Source organism: Numenius arquata, chromosome Z (assembly GCF_964106895.1).
Source record: "Numenius arquata chromosome Z, bNumArq3.hap1.1, whole genome shotgun sequence".
In the NCBI taxonomy this organism is placed as follows: domain Eukaryota; kingdom Metazoa; phylum Chordata; class Aves; order Charadriiformes; family Scolopacidae; genus Numenius; species Numenius arquata.
The window spans coordinates 74,204,401-74,224,748 of NC_133616.1; the positions used below are offsets into that span (position 1 = coordinate 74,204,401).

At 43.4% G+C, this 20,348-nt stretch overlaps 1 protein-coding gene across 3 annotated transcripts in view; it reads right to left on the reverse strand.

Annotated features, from left to right (window-relative positions):
- MUSK (muscle associated receptor tyrosine kinase) overlaps nucleotides 1–20,348 on the reverse strand; it is a 54,468-nt gene that overhangs the window by 28,999 nt on the left and 5,121 nt on the right. For 2 of the 3 annotated variants that reach the window (XM_074166351.1, XM_074166349.1), the window contains exons 3-5: nucleotides 16,895–17,046; nucleotides 15,361–15,488; nucleotides 14,697–14,838 (exon numbers count right to left, since the gene is read on the reverse strand). In XM_074166351.1, coding sequence (XP_074022452.1) covers nucleotides 14,697–14,838; nucleotides 15,361–15,488; nucleotides 16,895–17,046 — 422 coding nt within the window. Of the gene's footprint in view, nucleotides 1–13,252; nucleotides 13,283–14,696; nucleotides 14,839–15,360; nucleotides 15,489–16,894; nucleotides 17,047–20,348 lie in introns of all 3 variants that reach the window. The other variant, XM_074166350.1, reaches the window with a different exon arrangement.

Here is a 20,348-nt window from a genome sequence, read left to right on the forward strand (position 1 = left end):
ACCAGTGGGCACTGGGTACCAGTTACTCCCAGTTAGAGACCTCCAATGCAGAGCAAGTAGGAGACCAATGAGAGTCCCTTCAGAAACTGAAGATCTGTCCCCGCCATATGGGATGGGAAGGCTTCATCTGAAAATTTCAGTTGGAACAAGAAAGGTATATGCTTTCCACATACTCCTTCCACCCAGTCTTGGCCAGGGAAGGGGCTGAGATTTGTATTAGCAAAGAGCCTAAAACTAGCTTTTGCTTATGGACAGGCAATGCTAGGAGTACATTTCAGCCTAGAAACTTTTAGTTTTGGGAGCACAGCCACTCAATAGGCTTCTGGGCACAGATTTTTAGTAAGATTAAATTTAACGTCAGTGAAGTGAAAAGGGTGGAAAGATATGTGTTACATTCAGCTTCTGAATTCCTCTACAGTATCAGAGCAGTCCCTCACTGTCAATGCTCTATGCCACTTGCTTAATATCAATGCAGAGCAGCACTGGGGCTGCTGCATCCCCTCTGCGCCTCAGCAAAGCAGCAGGTATGGAGCCCCACCGCTAACAAGGAAAGCTGCAGTCACTGGCCAGGGACTTTCCTGATGAATAATAAGTGAAATGAAACCTTTGCCTGAAGTTTCACTCCAGGCCATTAACACCAGATGGTTATGAATTCAGCCTTGAGCGCCCCGGGCCAAGCTCATAATTACTTTTATACTTCGTTCAGAGAAATACTAAACTTTTGGGCCTGTCCCCTGGCAGCAGTTATGTGCACATGGCTCCTGCTGAAGCCAGCACGTTAGCTCCCACAGCCAGAATACAGCCCTTAGTGCTTTTCTCATGCTGCTCTTGGTTTCTCAGTGTGCTGCTGGGACCCTGCCCACTTGACGACTCTGCTGCTCGCATCCTGCCCAGCTTAATTAATATCAAAGTGACGAATTAACAGCACCCCATTAGCCAGTGCCAGCCACAGGCGCTTATGCCCTCCTCTGTACCAGCTGCTCTCCCCAAATGTGCGAGGATCTTTCAGCCAGGAGAAAAAAAAACACGCTTTGAAAATGAGGGAGCAGGGCAGGGAGCAAAGCCACAGTGAGCGTGGTGGCTCATCCGGCCCATGGGCAGTGTTTGTGGGGAGGCCAGAAAGCTGCACCCCACTCCCTGGGGTCCCTCTGCCAGCACTGATCGCAGCACTTGCTCTAGTAGCCCAGCACACTGCTGGCGTGAGTGCTTATCCACCAGCACAGGGAAGGCAAAGGCTGAGGCCGTTCAAGCCTAGAACACCAAATACAGGGGTAAAATAACCAGCCACAGCTGCTAAGCATTCACATGTTTCTTGTGGGAAGTCCTGCAGGTGTATTATCAAGCACAGGGAGGGATGGCTCAATGAAAGTGGGCCTATAAGGAAATAAGCTGATTTCTAAAGTGTGGAAGAATGGAAGTTCCTGCTGCCCCCAGTGCCGCTGTGTGCATTTCCAGGACTTTCAAAATTGAAACTACCAATTTAATATTTTAACATTTCAAGTACTCATATTTGCATGCTCTAGATGCTGTGAATGGGATGACGCAGGGGGATTTATGTTATTTTATTTCTAAGTGAGAAAGTCCCTGGGACAAGGGCTGGACTCCCTTGGTCCCAACAGGCTTTGGAGCACTGCTAACTGGCACACCCAAGGACACATTTTCCAAAGGGCTCTCCATCGCTTTGGGAAACAGCATTAGAAAAAATAGCAACAACTATTTCTCAGCCCCATCATCTATGGGTGGATGACACACTTGCCACTGTCAGCAGACTCGGGTGCTGTGGGAGAGCCAGGACGGGTTGTGTGAGAGCAGTGTCACCTTCCACCCGTGCGAAGTGGGGCAAGACCACCAGGATGAGCTCAAAGTCCATTTTGGCAACCTCGTCAGCAAGGAAATCTGTCCTGTAACTAAATGGAGAAACACAGCCCCCAAAACTATGACTTTTTTTTCCCCCACCATATTACACAAAGAAAGGAAAGAAGCAAAGGCAAGGAAGAAATGTTGACCCTGATGATGCCAACCTAAGCAACTGGTGGGGAGAGGAGGGTGAAAGTCAGGAAGAGGAAGGAACAGGAAATGGCAATAAATGTCTGTAAAATTCACGTTATTTGGTGGGCTCAGGACATGGTTTTGTTTTCATTTTGCCTCAGAGAGAAAATTCCCAACAATCAGGCGACTTTTAACACCTCCGTTACTTGCTCTCCTTTTCCAGATCCTCCCGAGAGTGGATTTTGACAAGACTTTGCCTGTTTAGCTACATCACCACAAGGTTAACAACATTCATGTCAAGACCCCCCAGGCTCTCAGCACAGGACTTACCCAAAGGCAAGCCAAAAAAACATTTTGGAAGGCTGGCAAAAAGAGCTTCATTTATTTCTTTATTTAAGTGGAAAATAAAACAGAGGAGCTGGAAATGAAATCCAGCCAGCTAAAAGCCAAGCCAGCACGTTACGTTTCACTCCCAAGCCCCCTAATAAATGTCCTTTCTTTTACAGCCCTCCTAAATGATGTGCTGTGCACTGCAGGGCTTGCTAGGAGGTATCTGCATCGTGGCCAGCTGCTCTCGTTTCTGAGAATTAGGTAACATCATCCTGTCCAAACAGTAGGGCTTTAATTCAGTCACGAAATTTTTATACTATAAAAAGATTAAAGCAGGGTCCCCCCCCAGGTCCCCCCGGTTTTAATAGCTAACTCTTTCCAGGTGACTTTGTTTTCCCGTCACCTTCGACTGAGCTGTGTTTCATTTCCAGGGTCTGGGGCCCAATCCTGCACTCCTGGCAGATGCCTGCCCCCTGACAGGGTAAGATTTGTTTTTTGGTTAAAGCAGGCTGGATTGGGCCATTCACATCCAGTCTGGGTGGCCTGGGTTGATGCTGCTGCTTTCAGGAGAGGACAAAGCTACGTCCAGAGCTCACAGGAAACCCTCATGTGCACAGCCCCACTGCAGGAGGACGCCCCTTTTAGCCAGGATTTCATAAGTCTTCATGCTGACCTTGATGCACCAGGCCCAGTCATGCACTGGGTTTGGGGTGGGTTTTTTTTTCCAAAGCTTCCACTGGCTTTGCTGAACCTCGGCTTCAGAGAACACGAGCGACACTTGCCAATGTATGTGAATTAACCCAGCCCGTCAACATCCACACGTATTCACATCCACGAGCTGGTTCCTAGTCCTGGCATACGGTAACGAATACCTGATAGTCCAAACCAAGATAAGGCCACCAAGCTAAACCTGTGTTAGCAACCACCTGGTGACAGCGGGTGCACGCTCCCTTCCCACCTCAGTCTGAGCCTGGTCTAACACGTGAGCCGGACCTGGTGTGTCCATGCTGCCAGATCTGGTATCTCAACCTGCTCCACTTTCCCTAATTAATTTGCTTTTTATCATGAAAAATGGCCTTTTGGGTGATTAGGGCCACGTCTTGCACTGAAAATGTTTTCCAGCTAAGCTGTAAAACACAGTGGGTAAAGGCAGCTCCTATATGCAAGGGGCATTGTCCTCTTGTACAGCTGATGCTGTGTTGAGAACCAATGTGTCTACATTGCTGGGGGAACTGGTTTGATATACATCACCTCAGAAACTTTCCTGATGTAAATACCCTGGCAAAGCCTTTGTGCCCCACGCTATTCATGTGTAAGCATTTAGGAGCTAAACTGCAAACATTTTTCTGTTTGCATTTACCAATGTTTCCGTAGCTCTTTCGTACCTGAAGCGTGACAGATTGAAATGACTTCTTCTCTACAGAGGAGTTCTCTGGGCTTGGACTTTGCTTACTAATCCGTAAAAAATCATTTATGCTTGCCACCTATATGCTCTGAAGAACCATAAACTTGTGCCAATGCATTTGCAGTCTTTAGCCAGTGAGAAGTCCGGTCGTCTAAATCCCCGTTCAGATTCATTAATCTCACATCCATTCACTCTTCCTGACAAATCTAAATCAGACAGTCAAGTAGAGGCAATGGTGAGAGATGAGGGGAGGTCTGACAAACACATTCATAAACACGTGGAAAGCTACAGCGTTTGCGTTTTCTGACATTTCAAATTAATCAGTGTAAAATCCCAACAATTCCTGAAATACCAGGGCTGAGAACAGGCCGCACATCACGCTGGTGGATCAGCGGTCGCAGAGACAGCCGCGCCGAGCTGCGCACAGCAGCTAATCACATGCCGAGAGCCAGGGCTGAACAAGAAAGGCACAGTCTCTTCAGCTGACATGACAGGACCGAATCCCAGCTCGGAGAACAAACAAATTCTTCGGTAAGCATGGTCAGCAACTCCTCCAGCAGCGGCAGTGGGCTCACCACACACCTCCCTGTGGGAACGGCTCACGTACCTCTGCCACTGCTGAAGGTGTGCTACTACCCTCCCATCCCTTTCCAAAACTGCTGGGTTAATAATTAAATCCTGGGATAACTGCAAGGTCAATTTCACTTTGATCTCTGAGTATTTCTTATCAAAACTGCAATATTTATCTTTTTGCAAGCCTACCAAGTAATCACAAAGAGGAGTAAAATGCCACAGGCAAAGCTGATCTGAGACACTTCCATTTATCTCTATCAAATTGCTTACCAATTTTTATTTAATCCCTGTCCAAACATGCTTATTGCCAGAGAACCACATGTATGCAGATTATCAAAAGAAAAAAAAATTTACAAACGCAGTACAAAACGCACACAATCACTGTATTATTTCTCAAGGAACAGCACTATTAGGCGTGGGCCCCAGAGGAGCATGCTGCACAGGCACTATAAGCAAGCAGCACTTCTTCATCTGCCTGCCCCTCACCTGGTTATCATGGTAATCTGGGAGGAGAACCCCCACAATGCATTTGAAATATCAGTGTTTTGTACAAAATCTCAAAATCTCTAAGCTCTTCTGGCTCCTGATACATGATTTGGGAAGTTTGGGGCTTGCACTAGTTCTAACACCTCATGCAGCACAGGCCAGACAGCACAGCAGTACATAGGCACTCAACCCAGGGCCTGAGGCTGGGAGGCAGACAGCAGGGACAATTCATTGTCTCTGTGGCAGGGAGATGGAGAAAACCACAACATCTCCATCCTGAAGCATATGCCTTCAGTTTCTAAGCTCTGGTGTCTAATATCAAAGCAAGTTTTTCTTAGCAAAGCAATAGCTTTTCAAGGTACCCTTATTCTAGGGTGAGCTCCAAGATTTATGGACAGGGTCCATAAGATCCAAGACTTATGGTAGGACAATTTGCATCAGCAGAAGGACTCATATAATGATAAATGCACCAGCCAGCACAGGAACTTCTAAGCTGTGAAAGTCTTTGCATCGCGTGTAGATGTCTCTGGAATCCTAAAAGCAGACACTGCAAATATGCAAAGCTATAATAACCAGGAGTAAAATGTAAATAGATAGCTTATATCCTGTGTAACTATATAAAACCTGTTCTGTACAAGTGTTCATTTCTATACACAGGGCAAACACCAGATTCAAGGACAAGTGAGGATAACATGTTCAAATTACTTCCCAAGGAAATGAATAAGGAAATTCTTTTCATGTCAATACTGGTCTTATATATGTGTTTGGTTTCTTTGAAGGAAAGACCCTTCTAAACCTCCCCACACTCTGGCTTTTCTACAATATGGAGGCACACCATGTGCCGTTTAACCCATTGGTGCATGTGAAACTGGAAAAGAAGTTCCTAGTCTCCTGAGTCAAAGAGCAACTCTTTTGTTCATTCCAGTCATGACCACCACACATCAAGACTTCTGCCCAGGCCACCAGTCTGCTCGTGCATGCTGTGCATGCTGAAGTCTCCACAGCTGCACACAAGTCTCCCTCTCTCCCACTCTCAGGAATGGAGCAGGCAATTATAGGAATCACTGGGTTATCCAAAACTGAGATAAGCCTTACAGCATCCTGACATCTGGTCTCCACCAATGGGTAACAGTAGTGCCATAAATTTAATTACACGCCATGTGAAAAGTACTTCCTTTCATCTATGTTAAAGTCCTGCTAGCAGTAGCTGCTAGGGTGTTTCTTGTTTTGGGTTGACAGCAAGTAGCCTGTTCCCTGCTCACTTTATCCACCATGTGTGCTTGGTTTTCAACACTGAAAACTCTACTGAGTCCCTCCTAATATAGAGATTCATCTTCATTCCCTATTCTCAACTCGTACTTGGAGATGCCCTTTTTGGGAGGGGCTGCCTGAGGGCTGCATTCAATTTCAGAGATGTGACAGGACCATTTCTACACAGAGCAGCACAACAATAGACACTTTCTGTTCCATGGTATAGGCAGACATAGTCTAGAAATATCATGTGATGCTAGAACTGGCGTTAGTGCCAGAAGCAAAATCTAGAGTTGTATAGTTTGGACAAGTCGGTTACAGTGGAAATTAAAAATGGGGCTTTTCTGCCCAACAAGGCTACCTGAATGAGAAAGATGGAAGAGTTCCTTGGAAGACAGAAGGCATCAGCCTCAGAAAAATAGTATTGGTCCACAGACAACTTGCCAAAACTGGAATTTTAAATAGATTCTATAAAGTTTCCAGGTTGCCTTTAAAACCCTTCTTTCTGTGTCTTCAGCCCCAGCTCTGTCTCGGTTTCTCCACGTGAAAAGATAATCACTTCAGGATAGTTGTCTCAGTTTGCTCTGTCTCCCTTTATCTGATAGCTATGGATATTCTCTGTCCTCAATTCTCTTCGCTGTGCAGGAAGCACATGCTTCCTAGCTACAGTTTACAAGCCAGATGGATTTTGTAGGCAATATCTTTCTTTTTTTTTCCTTAAAACCACAATTCATGCAATGATATGAGAAATTAATGTATTTTTAAGTGCCTTTCCAAAGTCTTTATTAGGGGAAAGAAGTTGTTGGGGTGTTTTTTTGCAAAAGAAATAGCAGGCTGAAATGCCCCTTAAAGAAGAATTGCTTGTATATGCGTTGTCAGAAACCTCATGCTCCCAGGAGGCCTGCTTTGTAGGTCCTCAGTGCAGGAGGCCACCCCATGGCAATTACTCAAAGGCAGCATGCACCTTGTGCCTCTGTCACAGCAGAGCAAGCCTCAGGAATAAATTGAATAGCTCACGTATATTTGTTCATTTGCTGAAGATCTGGGGCTGTTTTCTTTCTCCTGCAGCTTGCCCTGTTACCCTATAATTAGGGCTATGGTCATATCTGCAGCATCTGAGAATCTCAGGATGACTATGCTAAATGCAGTAGGTAGGAGGAGATTTAATGAGATATTCTGGGCTTTCAGTTACGCCCATGCCACCCCACTGAGGCCAGTCAATTACTTTGGTGTAATTACAGGCATGCTCAGTACTATTTTCTCTCCCTATAATGCTCCCTCCCCCCAAACCTTTTGGAATTTTTAACAGCAAACTGCAGTGTTCACCATTTACTGCCATAGGACACTGCCTGCAGGTACATACACCAGCATCATTGCAGACAGGGAAGGCAATCCTTTCCCAGGCTTTCTGCCTCTGCTCATGGCAGGGCTGAACACTCTTCCTCAGTGTTGGTATCAGAATTTTCCTGAGGAAATTTTGCCCAGCACTTAAATGCAAAACTGCAAACTTCCTTGTCAGTCTGCTATTTGGCAATCCATCTCACTCAAAACATCCTGCCTCAGAAGATGGTATTCAGATATTCAGATTTCACATCGATAGCTGATCTATGGGCAAGGCAGCAAGAGTCAGGGTAATAGCCCTGACTGGCTGCTTTGGTGGTCTCTTGGTATCTCCTTTTCCTGTTCCGTCTATGCCAAGTACAGACGTGTTGACACAAAACTGTAGAAAACTTTCTGGATGGCACATCTGGAGTCAGTTTTCATTTGAAATAGGGCCCATCTCTGGAATGTCGTCCATCCAAATTGATAGATTAGCCGGACTAAACACATGCTTTCATTCTTGTTACTTGAATTATGGTGTGACTTTCTTGTCTTTTGATTTATTTGTGGTGCAGATTTGTCCCAAGACTACATAGGAGGTCCACAAAACAGCTGAAGGAAGCTAATGTTTTAAACTTCGTAGGCATAGTCTTAACCAAATAGCCAAGGCACTGCTTTCTATCATCATCTAACCTACTGTCCCCTCACTGCCTCCAAGAGTTAGACAAAATTATTAAAAAAAATCAAAAGCAAAAATATAGACCGAATCTACCCATGTCCTGGCAGATCCTTCCCTCTGAAGGGATGATTCTCCAAGGAAAACCTTCCTATTTTTAAGGCTAAGGCGGTTCTCATAAGTGGCTTATAGGGGAACATTTTTGTGGCCTGTGGCAGGGTATTATTTTAGTAGCTAGTAATAAGCAATAAACTGTGGGCAGGAAAAGACTTCTATCTACCAGGGCTGGAACGCAAAAACAAACAACATCTAAGTCAGGGGAGTGTGAGGAGCACTGCTGCTACCATCGTTTTGATTTGTTTGCTTCGTGTGCTGTCACAGAGTAGCACAGGAGGAAGCAGCAACACTTGGACAGAGGAATGAATGAAACTGCCTGGGTAAAGAAAGCCCCAGTAGCCCTCAACCAATGCCCCGTTCAGCCAACTGGAAACTGCCGAGAAGATTTGATCCAAAAATGTTATTAAATCCACAGAGAATGCAGTTAGTTTCTTGATGAGCACACTGCATCTTCCAGCACTTGTCCTAGATAATTTGTTTGTTTCCTGACAGATTTATGATTGCTAATTTCTAGATGTGCCTTTTTACAGTGATGACTTCAAAACTGAAGCTTATCGCACAGTATACTCCCAAATTCCTGAATTCCACAACTCTCTGGTGCCACAGGCTGGAGATCAGGCTTAACTTCATGTAAATCACAAGATGGAGGTGCATCTAAATCAGCACACACCCAACAGGACCTTCTGTGTATTCTTTCCTGTCACATTACATCTCATGTATTTAAGGCCTTTTTCTTTCTTGTTCAACATTAAAAAAATGCATCACTGGGCAAACTGGGAATGTCAGAGGTTTCACTGGCTGGGTGCAACACTGAAAAAGGCACAACAGGAAGATTGTTCTTCATCCTCAGGGGAAGAAAAACCATTTTTTCAGGATTTCTGCATACAAAGTCCCAGTATGCAAAGCTAAAAAGTACAGCAGACAATTCAGACTGTCTTCCTACAGCAGAGGACTTCAACACATGTGCTTCTGTTGGAATGGAAGAATACCTCTCAGGAGAACATCCTACCTTCATTTGTGTTAGTGCCTAATTCACCACAACACTTCATACATTTTAATGGCAATACCTCCATTCATTTCCAGAAAATGCTCTTTCCATAGTTGAAGCTAAAAATTAGGCAGATAAAGAAACATATTTTTTATAGTGTTATGCCTTATCTATAAACAGCTGTTGCTTCTAAACAATGCAGTTCATGGTCAACTTTTCAATTTCTTTTTTGACTTTTTTGTTTCGAAGAATGAAGAACATATCAGACAGGAGCCCATTTTACCAGTTCATAAAGTGGCACACTCCTTTCCCCAAGGGGAGAAGGAAACACTCTCCGAAACAGTAAAAAACTCTGACAGAGCACAGAGTCCAGGTCAGGTGATGAAGCCTGTAAGTCATCGCGAAACGTATTGTTTTACTGGTGTTTTGCAATAAACACTTCTTAATGGATGCAGGAATTGTATATACTTCGAATATTGGCTATGAGCACCACATCTGAAAAGACAGTGAGAGATTAAAGCAAAACCATCTAGTGGAATTTATTTTGCACTTTAAAAAAAAAAAAAACCACACCTGCCTGGCAGCTTCTTTTGTGTCTGAGTGACAAGCACGCTCATAACAGGAACATTCCCATGCCTCTTACCAGGCAAGAGCTCGTGGCTTTAAATTTATTCTTTCAATGTCATACAATTTATGCATAATGGGTATGGAGACTAACATCGTTACACATGTCAAGCCATGAAGACCGCAGAGGGTGTACAGTTTTAGGCAGCAGGCCCAGAATCTGAACCTGATGAGCTCTTGCGTAGCTTTTGCTGAACTAGTCCTCTTAATGGATTGGATCAATGTCACTGCAAATAGCAATGGAAACCAAAATTCCTCCTGTTCTACAGCCTATGTTACATAAACAGCTGTCCAATGCATGAAGGAAAAACCAGATGAATGTCTCACTAATGCTGCCTATCATGCAAATCCTACGGATTGCAAATGCTCAGACAAGGGCCAAGAAGAATGTTCTTGGCACAGCCCAGAAGTCTATACCCTGCCCCCAATTTTCACTGACATCAATGGGAATTTCTGCACTTGAGGACAATGCTCAACATTACTGAAGGCAATAGCTGCTCTCATATTTATTTCCAAAGGAGCGATCTTCAGTTAAAACTGGATGGAACATCTTACCCATCTCAGCCAACATCTTGTCAATAAACTTCAGCCTTCAGAAATCTGTATGGACTATAGATCAGGTAAACAATCAAATGCTTCTATTCTACCAGAGTCCTGGTTTTATTGGGGAACATTTCAGCCACAGATTCACTTTGGGCATCAGTACAGCAATCAACAAGAAATTTGTATAAATCCTTTGCCATGGTACTGCTTCACTGAGTATAAATGCTCTGCTCTTCTAGGGTTAGCATAAGTGTTCATTATCATAATGTAGCAATTAAACAGCTAGTTAGCAAAATGCTTAAATTGATAGAAAATGAATATGAAGCTGCAGGTCAGAAGTGTTGCCTCCAGGAAATTAAAACTGCATTTTTTTGGCAACAAGCCAAGAGTATAATATTGTTCCTTTAAGTCAATACACGTTACCCCCTGTAGCCATGTCTGAACATATATGAGCAACAAGAAGTCATCCTCACATGCTAATTTTAACAGAACCAGTGAACTGATCATTGCTCATTTGTTTTGCTTGTAAATCAGTGTGGAGAAGACTTTTTTCTGCCTACTGGACTTCTGCTTCATGCCAGCACTTCTCTTAGTCCTTTTTTCCGTAAGTTGCGTGGGCTGTAGCTAATTTGACAAAGGGATTGAATGGGGAAAAGTCGACTCGATACACCTATGCAGCTTCAGCACAGCTGGAAACCAGTGCACTGGTAGAGGACCACTGAGTAGTGACCTCCAGTACATGTCAGAAAGAATCTCCTCCAAGGTATCCCCTCAGAGCTAAACCAGAGGCATGTGTCATTGTATTGCTACAGGACACAGCAATATCATAAAAGTACTGTGCAGTCCTCCTGCAGCGGGAGGGCTGCCTACCCGCATGGTCGCTTGGCTCTTGGCCAACACTCACCTCTTGTGTCCTTTCCCCATCCCTCACCTCCTGTGCCCACTCCCTTGTGTCAAATCAAGGGGCTGCCCCATCCTCTGCTTTTCTTCCTAACAGCCTCCAGGCACACTGGGCAGCCTTTCGGTGAGGGCAGTGCTGCCTGTGGGCTCCGCACTGTTCCTGATGAGGATCATGGCTCTTCCCACAGACCAGCAGTCAGATCCATTGTGATCATGTTTCCACCCCTGACAGATTATGCCTTATAAGGATAGAATCTGTTTTACCATCACATGTCCAAATTCATGTGGGTTTGTCCTGAACTTGGGGAAAAACACAGTCCAAAAGGACAGGCTTTTTTCAATCCTTTTAATTAAAATCCTGATCCAGTTCTGGACACTAGAGCTCATTAACTGATTAGACTTCACTAGTTCATCACCTGAACTCTGGTGCCTGAAACATGCCCTGGGAGAGCAAGCAGGCTGTGCTGGCTTGGGACCAGTCCATGCAGGGGGAAGGACCCAGAGGGTGCTTATCTCCTTCCTCCCATTCACTGATGAAAATTAGGAACAAATGAAAAATCAGATTCACTAAGAAAGACCTCCACTGCTTTCTTTTTCCTGACAAGAACTGCACCTGAATATTCATCTAAAATCATTCTCAAATTATTTTGACTTTGGTCTAAAAATAATAAAGTTTTAAAAATATTAAAGCTGCACTTTAAAGGTAATAAATAGAGGCAAGTATTATAAACGGTGAGAAAAGCCGACAAGAAGAAATATTTGGAAAATCAAAATAGCAACATTTGTCAAACTGTTTTACCCTGGACCGCTGAAACCAGACACGAAGTAGGACTGTAAGGCACCTCAGTGGTGTAAATGCTTGGGCTAAGATTATCATCCATTTGAATGATTGGATCCAGCATAGATAATTTTACGTATTTAAGACTTGCTCTATTTTCTAGGCCCAGCTTCAGCAAGTCATTTAAGCATGTGCCTGATCTTAGATGTGTTAAGGAGTCTGACCACATGCAGGAGGCAGAGGGCCAATCTTTCAAGACGTTAGACAAGTCTGCACTTTAAACAATACCTGAAACTAATTTCAGGACTAATGCTGAACTTGTTAAAGTGGAAGCTCTCAACAGAAAATTAGAAGCTTCTTTCTGAAATCAGGACCTACCTAATCTAGATTTAGCTAGGCATAAATATTTGCACTGGTCTTTGAATGGGCATTTGCCTCAGGATTAAATATTCATAGTTAATCAGCCATGCTTAGTCATTTTATTCTAGTATTAAGCCACACTATGCAGTGAATGGTAGCACCAAGATTTAAGGACAGATTTTGTAATGTTATTACAGAGAAGCAACAAACAGCATATTTTCATAAGTTTTCTGAACATAGAAAATGCTCAAATAAGACTGACTGAAGCGTGATTTACCTGCATTAAGTAATTTTAGATTATTATTTACTTGGAGTTATTTTAAAAGGCTGATACTAAGGGAGTAGGAAAGGTAGAAGGGGAGGGATACTAAAATAATGCTAAAAGAGGTTCGTGAGGGGGCTTCATGTGTGTGTGCATACCTGCGTGCATACACAAGTATGTGCATATATATGTATGCTAAATATCCATGAGAATTAATTTAAAATACTGGGAGGGGAAGGGATCTGTATACACAGTAAGCTGCAGTCAGGATTATTACCTTTGGATTTTGGAAGCCAAAAAAGTAAAACAAACATGTGTTAGTCTAGTTTGGGTGGCAGCCTGAAACGAGGTATATTATATGGGTGCCCTACCAGAGAAACCAAGGCCAGCCTGGAGAACAGCATTGCTTTGTTCACCCAACACATGAATGGAACATGAGGGGGATAGTTTGTGTGGGAGCACTGAGCTCCCATTGATTAATTAAGAACCGATCTTCCTCGTTTTAAAAAGAGCACACACAGGCTCTTCTTTGCTAGTAGGATATTTGTGGACTATTTTGCTACTTAACAGGCAGCTGCATAATTCTGGAGACAGGGACAAAACAAGATATCAACCTTAGCAGCCCAGATTTTGGTGCAGTTCCAGCCCACTTTTAGATTCCCTGACGGGCTCAGGTAGGTCTGTAGCAATAAAATCCCAGTGCCTTAGGCCCTTCATCATGGAGGGCTGGTGAGGGTTGTACGCATGGCACCGAGTGTTTGCCATTCACATTTAATGCTTGACAAGCCTTTGGCCACTGTCTCAATGATGAGGCCAAACCAAAACCCAGGACCGAAGCTGTTTACAGCCAGATCCAAGTGTCTTCAGTTTGCCTCATGGCTTTTACCTTAGGAAAAGTGCAGCTCTGAATCTAGATTAGGAACAGCTTTCTCCCTTTTTTAAAGTTATTTAAGGAATTTCTAACATACTTGAAATGTGTACGTGTAAATATTTAAAAAAAAAAAAAAAAAAAAAGAAATAATCTGGGAAATGAATGCATTTTTTTGAGAAACAACAGACCTAGTAATTTTCAGTTGGATCTAATACTCCTGATCCTGCTCCCAGAAGAAAGTCAATGGTCCTCTTAGAAATGGGATTGCACCCTAAGTAACCTCTGGTAGTGCCAGGCCAAATGTAACCTACAACAATCTTTTGAAGCTTAATAGGCAAGCGGAGACCCTTCTCCACTTTCTACAGTACAGTCATTCTCAATAAGATATAAAAATTAGTTCATCTACTGAGTCAGTCATCCCTCCTCCCACTCCACAAAACCTTGCTTAACCCAACTTCTCTTACAGGATTCAAGAACATTGAACATTTCATTGCCTACGTTTGGGTTTCCCTGCCATCCACTGGTCTCAGTACTCTGAAACTGGTGATGATTTATACCACAAAGCAAACACCTTCTGTAAATAAGAGGCAGACACTGAGCACATAAAGACCAGAAACCGAAAAATCAATCCGGTGTTTGGTTTAGCGGGCAGAAAATGTTCAAGTCCTCAAAGAGAAAAGCTCTGTTTACCTGAAGAATCAGCCAATTCAGATGGAAAATCAGAGGAAAGGGAGAAGGACGTACACATAATGCTGCAAAATGCTTCACTGTTTGCAGCTGCAGCTCTGTCTGACCAGGCTCTTTGCAGTGAGTTTCCAGGGCCATCAGCTTTCTACTTGTCCATCTCCATAAGCCATGGTGTATAACCCATGGGTCTAGCGGGACTTTTCAAACAAGAAACAAGCTGGTATCTTGGAAACCATTGGTCAGAAGGAAAAACATATTTGGGAATTCTTCCTCAGACAAGTATCCTACCAGAGCCACAGCAGCCATGGACAAGTACCCTCCACAGATCACCCTCCACCGTCAGCCATCAATGGCAGCAAGCGTGGACAAACTTTCTCAGTTTCTCACTCTGCTTTCCTTTCCCTTCTTCTGCCTTTTGGGCACCCCCTAGGATGTTTTTGTCGACATTAATATAATACTTCAGGTAAATTCAAGTTAACCAGGTATGCACGAGGAGCTGGTACGTGGAGCTGGAGCCCAGTGCAAGGGTTACTCACCTTCCACTACCACCGTTGCAGGTTTTGAATAGGCTGTACCCAGGCTGTTCTTGGCTACACATCGATATTGTCCTGCGTCTTCTCTCTGAACATTGTGGATCCTTAAATTCCCCGAATCCAGCACAGCAATGCGAGCGTTCTCCTGCCAGAGGAAGGAGGGATTGAGGTGAGGGCTCTACATGCAGGCTGCACACAAGCAGCAGCAAATACCCATTTGCAAAGATTGAGCTTACATGCATGAAAATTATCTGTGGTGTTCTACAGCTGAAGGATTTGGGGCCAGCTCTTTCTGCTCAGCATTGTCATGACATGCTCACCCATCCCTCCTTTTTCAGATCAGTGAATTATAGCTGCAAAAGAGCCCTGAATCTTAGCTGAGCAGCTCAGTAGCTCTTATTTATGAGAACACTCACTGTGCATTCAGCAGCATCTGGTCATGCTTAGTAGTAATAAATATATATAATATAAAATATAGATACACAGAGAATGTTTGGTTTATAAGCAGAGTTATTGCAGATGTAGACATTTATGAGATGACCCCTGGATTTTCCAAATGTTTACTTCCTAGAAACTGGAATTTGCAAATGTTGTAATTGATGCCAATATTTTAAGACAGTACCTTTAATGAATACTTAGCATTATTTAAATTTCATTCTCTACTCACCTTTACAACTGTTTCTCCTTTGATCCATGAAACAGAAGGTTTTGGATTCCCCATTGTAGTGCATGGAAGAACAGCCTTTAACCCTTCTATTATTTCCACATTTATAGGCGGTCGGGTTATTTTGGGTCCTAAAATGTTAAGAGTCAAAAATTGAAGTTGGACTGAGGCTAAGAGTACCAGAACAGGACAAGTTCAGAAATTACAACAAAACCTCTGCTGCTTTTTCTGTACATTGCTGAAAGACAGAGTGGTCTTAGCAGGTTGTGAGCTGCCTTGGAAAGAAAAAACATTCTTGTGTACAGCATTCGGAGTTTCAGTTTATGGATACAAAAGCAGCTAACTTGCATGGTTGTTTATTTTCAGGAGTGGAGTTTGACAGTCATTCGAATTAGGGCCTGGGCTAAAATCCAAACCCAGATAAGAGTATTTCCAATATTGAAGAACGTTTGCATTCCAGGTTTTGACATTCTTCACTGAATAAACAGTTTCTTGTGTGAAAGCTCGATCTGGAGTGAGTGAGTTTTGAAATAGTTTTAACCCAGACTTGTCTCTAGCTCAACAAGAAGGGCATGTAAACTCTGTTAATGTCCCTAATTGAAGGATTTATAACTGTGTTAGTAAAAAGGGGAAAAGATCCTTTAAGAAAAAAACAGTCAAACTCCCTTAAAGTTAATATGGGACAAATTTTAATTCATTTTACTGAAGGAAAAACATGGCTTAGCTTACTCTGAGCTGTAAGTAAAAAAGGTCTTCATCCCAGTGTTTTGGGAGATCTGAAGTTTTGCCTCCCTTGCATGATACGGAACCAGCAGAAAAACAACCTTCAGAGAGCATCACCTTCTGGTCCCCACCTGCAGGCAAATGGGGTGCTGGAGAGCCCCAGAATTACCAGACCTGGAGGGTCATGCTCATTAGCACAAACAAATCCTTTCCTACAAACAGATGCTTTAGCCAGGATGTATCTCAGCTGCCCTTTGAAGTGTTTGTGTAAATAACTGCAGCCATCTGAGTTCAGCTTCACCGAGCTCAGCACATATATAGCCCTTTGCAAGAACCTGCCTTCCACGTGGAATGATGAGATTTACACTGCAGTGCTCCAGACCTTTCAAGATTGCTATTAAGAACATCTGAACAGCATTTACTGGCTTTTGCCATCCTCAAGCATAAATCAGATTAGTGGAATCTTATGTTTAAAATTCACAAGGGATTTATGCAGTATTGCTATGGAGGTCTAATCTATCAAATTGTACTGCTTTTATGAAGTTTTGTACAAAGTGTGTTCTTCAAAGCATCATTTTTTATCCTCTGTTGTGAAAACACACAAGTGTGTGTTATTCAAAGTGAATAATCACAGCTGCTTTTAGGTAAGATATGATCCAAAGTGCCATGTCTCTGCCTCAAGAGACTGCACCCAGCGCCACAGGAACCAGGGTCTGCCCTGAACACAGACCCCCGGGGGGCATACCTGGGGCTCTGCTCAGGCTCTCAATTACACACTCATTTGGTGTCAGGAAGAAATTATGTTCCCACTTACGCATTTTCACTTGGAGAGCCCCACAGCTCTGCGCAGCCGCTCCAACCCCGTTATCTGCCGTGCAGCAGTACACCCCGTCATCACTGTCCTCCACACTCAAAATAGTCAGGAGCTGCCCATTCCTCTGAATGCTGTAGCGGGTGTCAAACAGCCTGTAGGGCACAGTGCAGATTGTCAGGGGTGGGGGAACAGCCAGGGACAGAGAGGGGGAATTGCATTTGTATCTGCAGAACAGTTGCCGGCACTACAAATAGCAGTATGTTTTACTATTTATTTTCAACGTGCAAAGAGAAGGGAAGGCACTGAAAATGTTGAGTTGGGCCTTAAGATTCAGTTTGGTCCTCTCTAGACCATGCAATTCCTAACTGACACCAGCATGGTGGCAATTCTTCCTTCAGTCAGGTATTGGTAAACTAAGTAGGTATCACATGTTTCTGCCTGGCCAAGGACAGGCATGAGTACAAGTCATCTTATCCAGCTGGGTCCTGTTTTAGGTATAGACACTCAGTGCAAGGGAAGGACTACCTATATAGGAACTGGAACTGGCTGAAGTTTTTTAAAGAAAACTTCTTCAATTTAACAAAAAAATATCGTTTTTTACTAAACAGATAATTTTATGGAAAGTTTTTTACTGTTGTAGAAAAGACGCAAACCAAAAAACAAGTATTTTTGTGTCCACAGCCAGGAGCATTTTTTTCTGTTTTTCTGGAACTACAGAAGTGCTATTTTGGGGGTGGGGGTGGAGATGGAACAACCCAACAAACAAGCAAAGAAATGTGCTGAAGAAAAAAAGCTATCTAAAGGATAAAGGATGCAAGGATAGCTGTAGTTTAATGACAGCAGGTTTTAACCTGGAGACTTTAGGGAAGTCAAGAAAAGCCCTAAAGTTGGAGCAACAAGCGCATGGGATATTGTAACAAAGTCTGCGGAGCAAAGACTAGTTCTATATGTGAGCATGGGGTGTGCATGCATGTGGGTATGTGTACGTGTGTGAGAGCAAGGGAGGGACAGAAAGAAAGGTGGTGAGAAAGCAGAGGGCTGATCTCTGATTTTCATTGCAAAACTGCAATGGAAACCTAGGAAACATACCTATGGAAAGGTATAGTAAAACTTCAGTGGAACAAGATTTGCATAACATTTCATAAATTCCTCCGTGTTTGATTTTCAAACCTTTGTTCACAGTTTTTGGAATCACTTTAATGCAATTGGCCTCTGATTCTGATGAACAATGGCGAAAGGGGTCTGACCTGAGGATTGTTTCCCAAGCTATTACAAACGTCTGATGCCTAAATATGTCCTGGTTTTTCTTTTACTGTTAAAAACCATACAACAGTCACTGCGTAACCTGAATGCGTTACATGGTGTTATACGGTGTTACAGGCACATATTTCCTTTCAACAGCCTTTCGCCTTTTGGTCTTGTATCTCCCTCCTCTTTTTCACTCCGGGGAGAAAAAGTATAATGTACTCATCTGTGGTGTAAAAGATGTGCAGGCTCTGTTCCCCTCTTTCCCTGAGGAAGGCTCAGCCTGAGCAGCCCTGTCCTGGGAGAGGGGGCAAGTAATCATTTCACACGGCACAGGGAACCTGCCAACCTACTTGCACAAGTTTTGACGCCAAAAGGAAAGGCACTTCCAGAAGACTTGTGCTGACAAGAGCATCTGTCCTGGCACTATTCCTGTTGAAGCTGAATGTTTACATACTGTTTTGTTTTGAAGGTTAGCTTAGTCTTCTGTTCAGGATGCTGAGACCTTGGCAAGGGAAGAAAATTTTGTAAATAAAATAATTGATATTTATTGCTTGCAATAACTAGCCCCTTTGAAGTTTATGCACACACAGAGGAACATAAATATATTTGTCTGTTTTTTTCAGAAAAAAAAAGTCCACTGATCTGATCCTTTTCCTTTGTGGAAATACTTGCATCCATGTTTTTGGAAAGTAACAGAAATATTTTCAGTTTATCTATTTCCCTGTCTTTGGTCTGAGCTTTTGTATCTAGCAGCACTGACTATCAATGCCAACACAGCTTTGGGAAAGTGAAATAGATGCTGCTGTTCGCATTGCTTCAGAAGCCCCAGTAAAGGAACAAAGCACCTGAGCTCTCCGGCCTCACCAGCAGAGCTTTTTTGATCAATATTTTCCTTTTTGGTCAATGTTATGAAAAAGGCATTGTGTCTCAGAGAGAGTGGGATGGCTTTTAGAAAGGTGTGTTGGGCTTCAGGAAGTGGGAAACGGGATGAGAAACAATCTGTTTTTCATACAGTCTTAGAACACAGAGTGAAATTTTAAAGACCATGGGGAGAGAAAGGCGTGTGGTCTCCATGGTCCTGCATGAATGGCTTCCTCTCCCAGCTTTGATTTTCAGGCATGGTGTCACTGATGGGAAAGGAATTAGAAGAAAGGTGACCTGATTTGGAAATAACATCCATAGATATTCATACCTCCATCCTGCAACAAGGCCAGGGTTGGAGGGTTAGGACTGGGGTTTTGCTGAGGTTCTCTTACAGGCAACAAAGAAAAGATTTCTGAAAGTCAGGATGCATACATGTAGCATTCTGCTGTTCTCCTGTTCTAAAATGGTCTTCCTATCAGTAAGACCTCTTGCTGCTGATGATTTATTTGGAGTCTCCCGAGCCAATGGTTCAAGAGCTCTTTGGATGCCTGATCCCAATAGCAGGAACAGTGCTTCAGGTGAACATCTGCCTAACATGGATATCTCTTGTGGAGAATGGGCCTTAACGGTGTTACACAGAGACTGTTCTGTAATTTTCCCTTACAGAGGGCCTCACTAACAGTTATCTAGAATGAGAAAAAGATGTGAAGCCGTGTGGCAGACATAATGTGATTTCAGAGTTGGAAGAACAGGCACGGTTTTCTTTGCAAGAGCCTGTCTACAGCAACAGAGCTAAAGCAGTGGTAGCAATTTCCATAACATGTTTCCAAGGCTGCTTTCTTCAGCAGTGCCCTGATATCTGGTGATTAACGTTTGACAGTGCATGACAACGAGAAGCCAGTTTCCTATGGCCAGATCCCGAACTAGAAGCAAACAAGAATAGCATGATACGACCCCTTCCATGCAAAGTTTCCATCTACATTGCAGACACTCAGGCAAAAAGTCTGGCAATGCTCTTTTTAAATATTATATAGCATTGTATATGTGTAAACTGAGAAACAGAGCAGATTGCGTTGTTTCTCTGGAAATCTGAAGCTGGAGAGAAAACTCCTTGTGTTGCTTGCAGCAGAAACCTACTGTCTCCAAGCTCAAGTGCGTGAAGCTGCAAGAGCACCCCCCAGGTGCTTCCATCAGTCCCTGAGGATCACAGATTCCTATATAATTACAGCCACCCACCTTCTTCCCTGCCACAGACCCATTTTGATGTTTCCAGATATTGCCTTTATCATGAAGGAAAGCACTGAGGGTTTTGGCAGGAGATGCTGGAGAGGGCTGGGGCTGC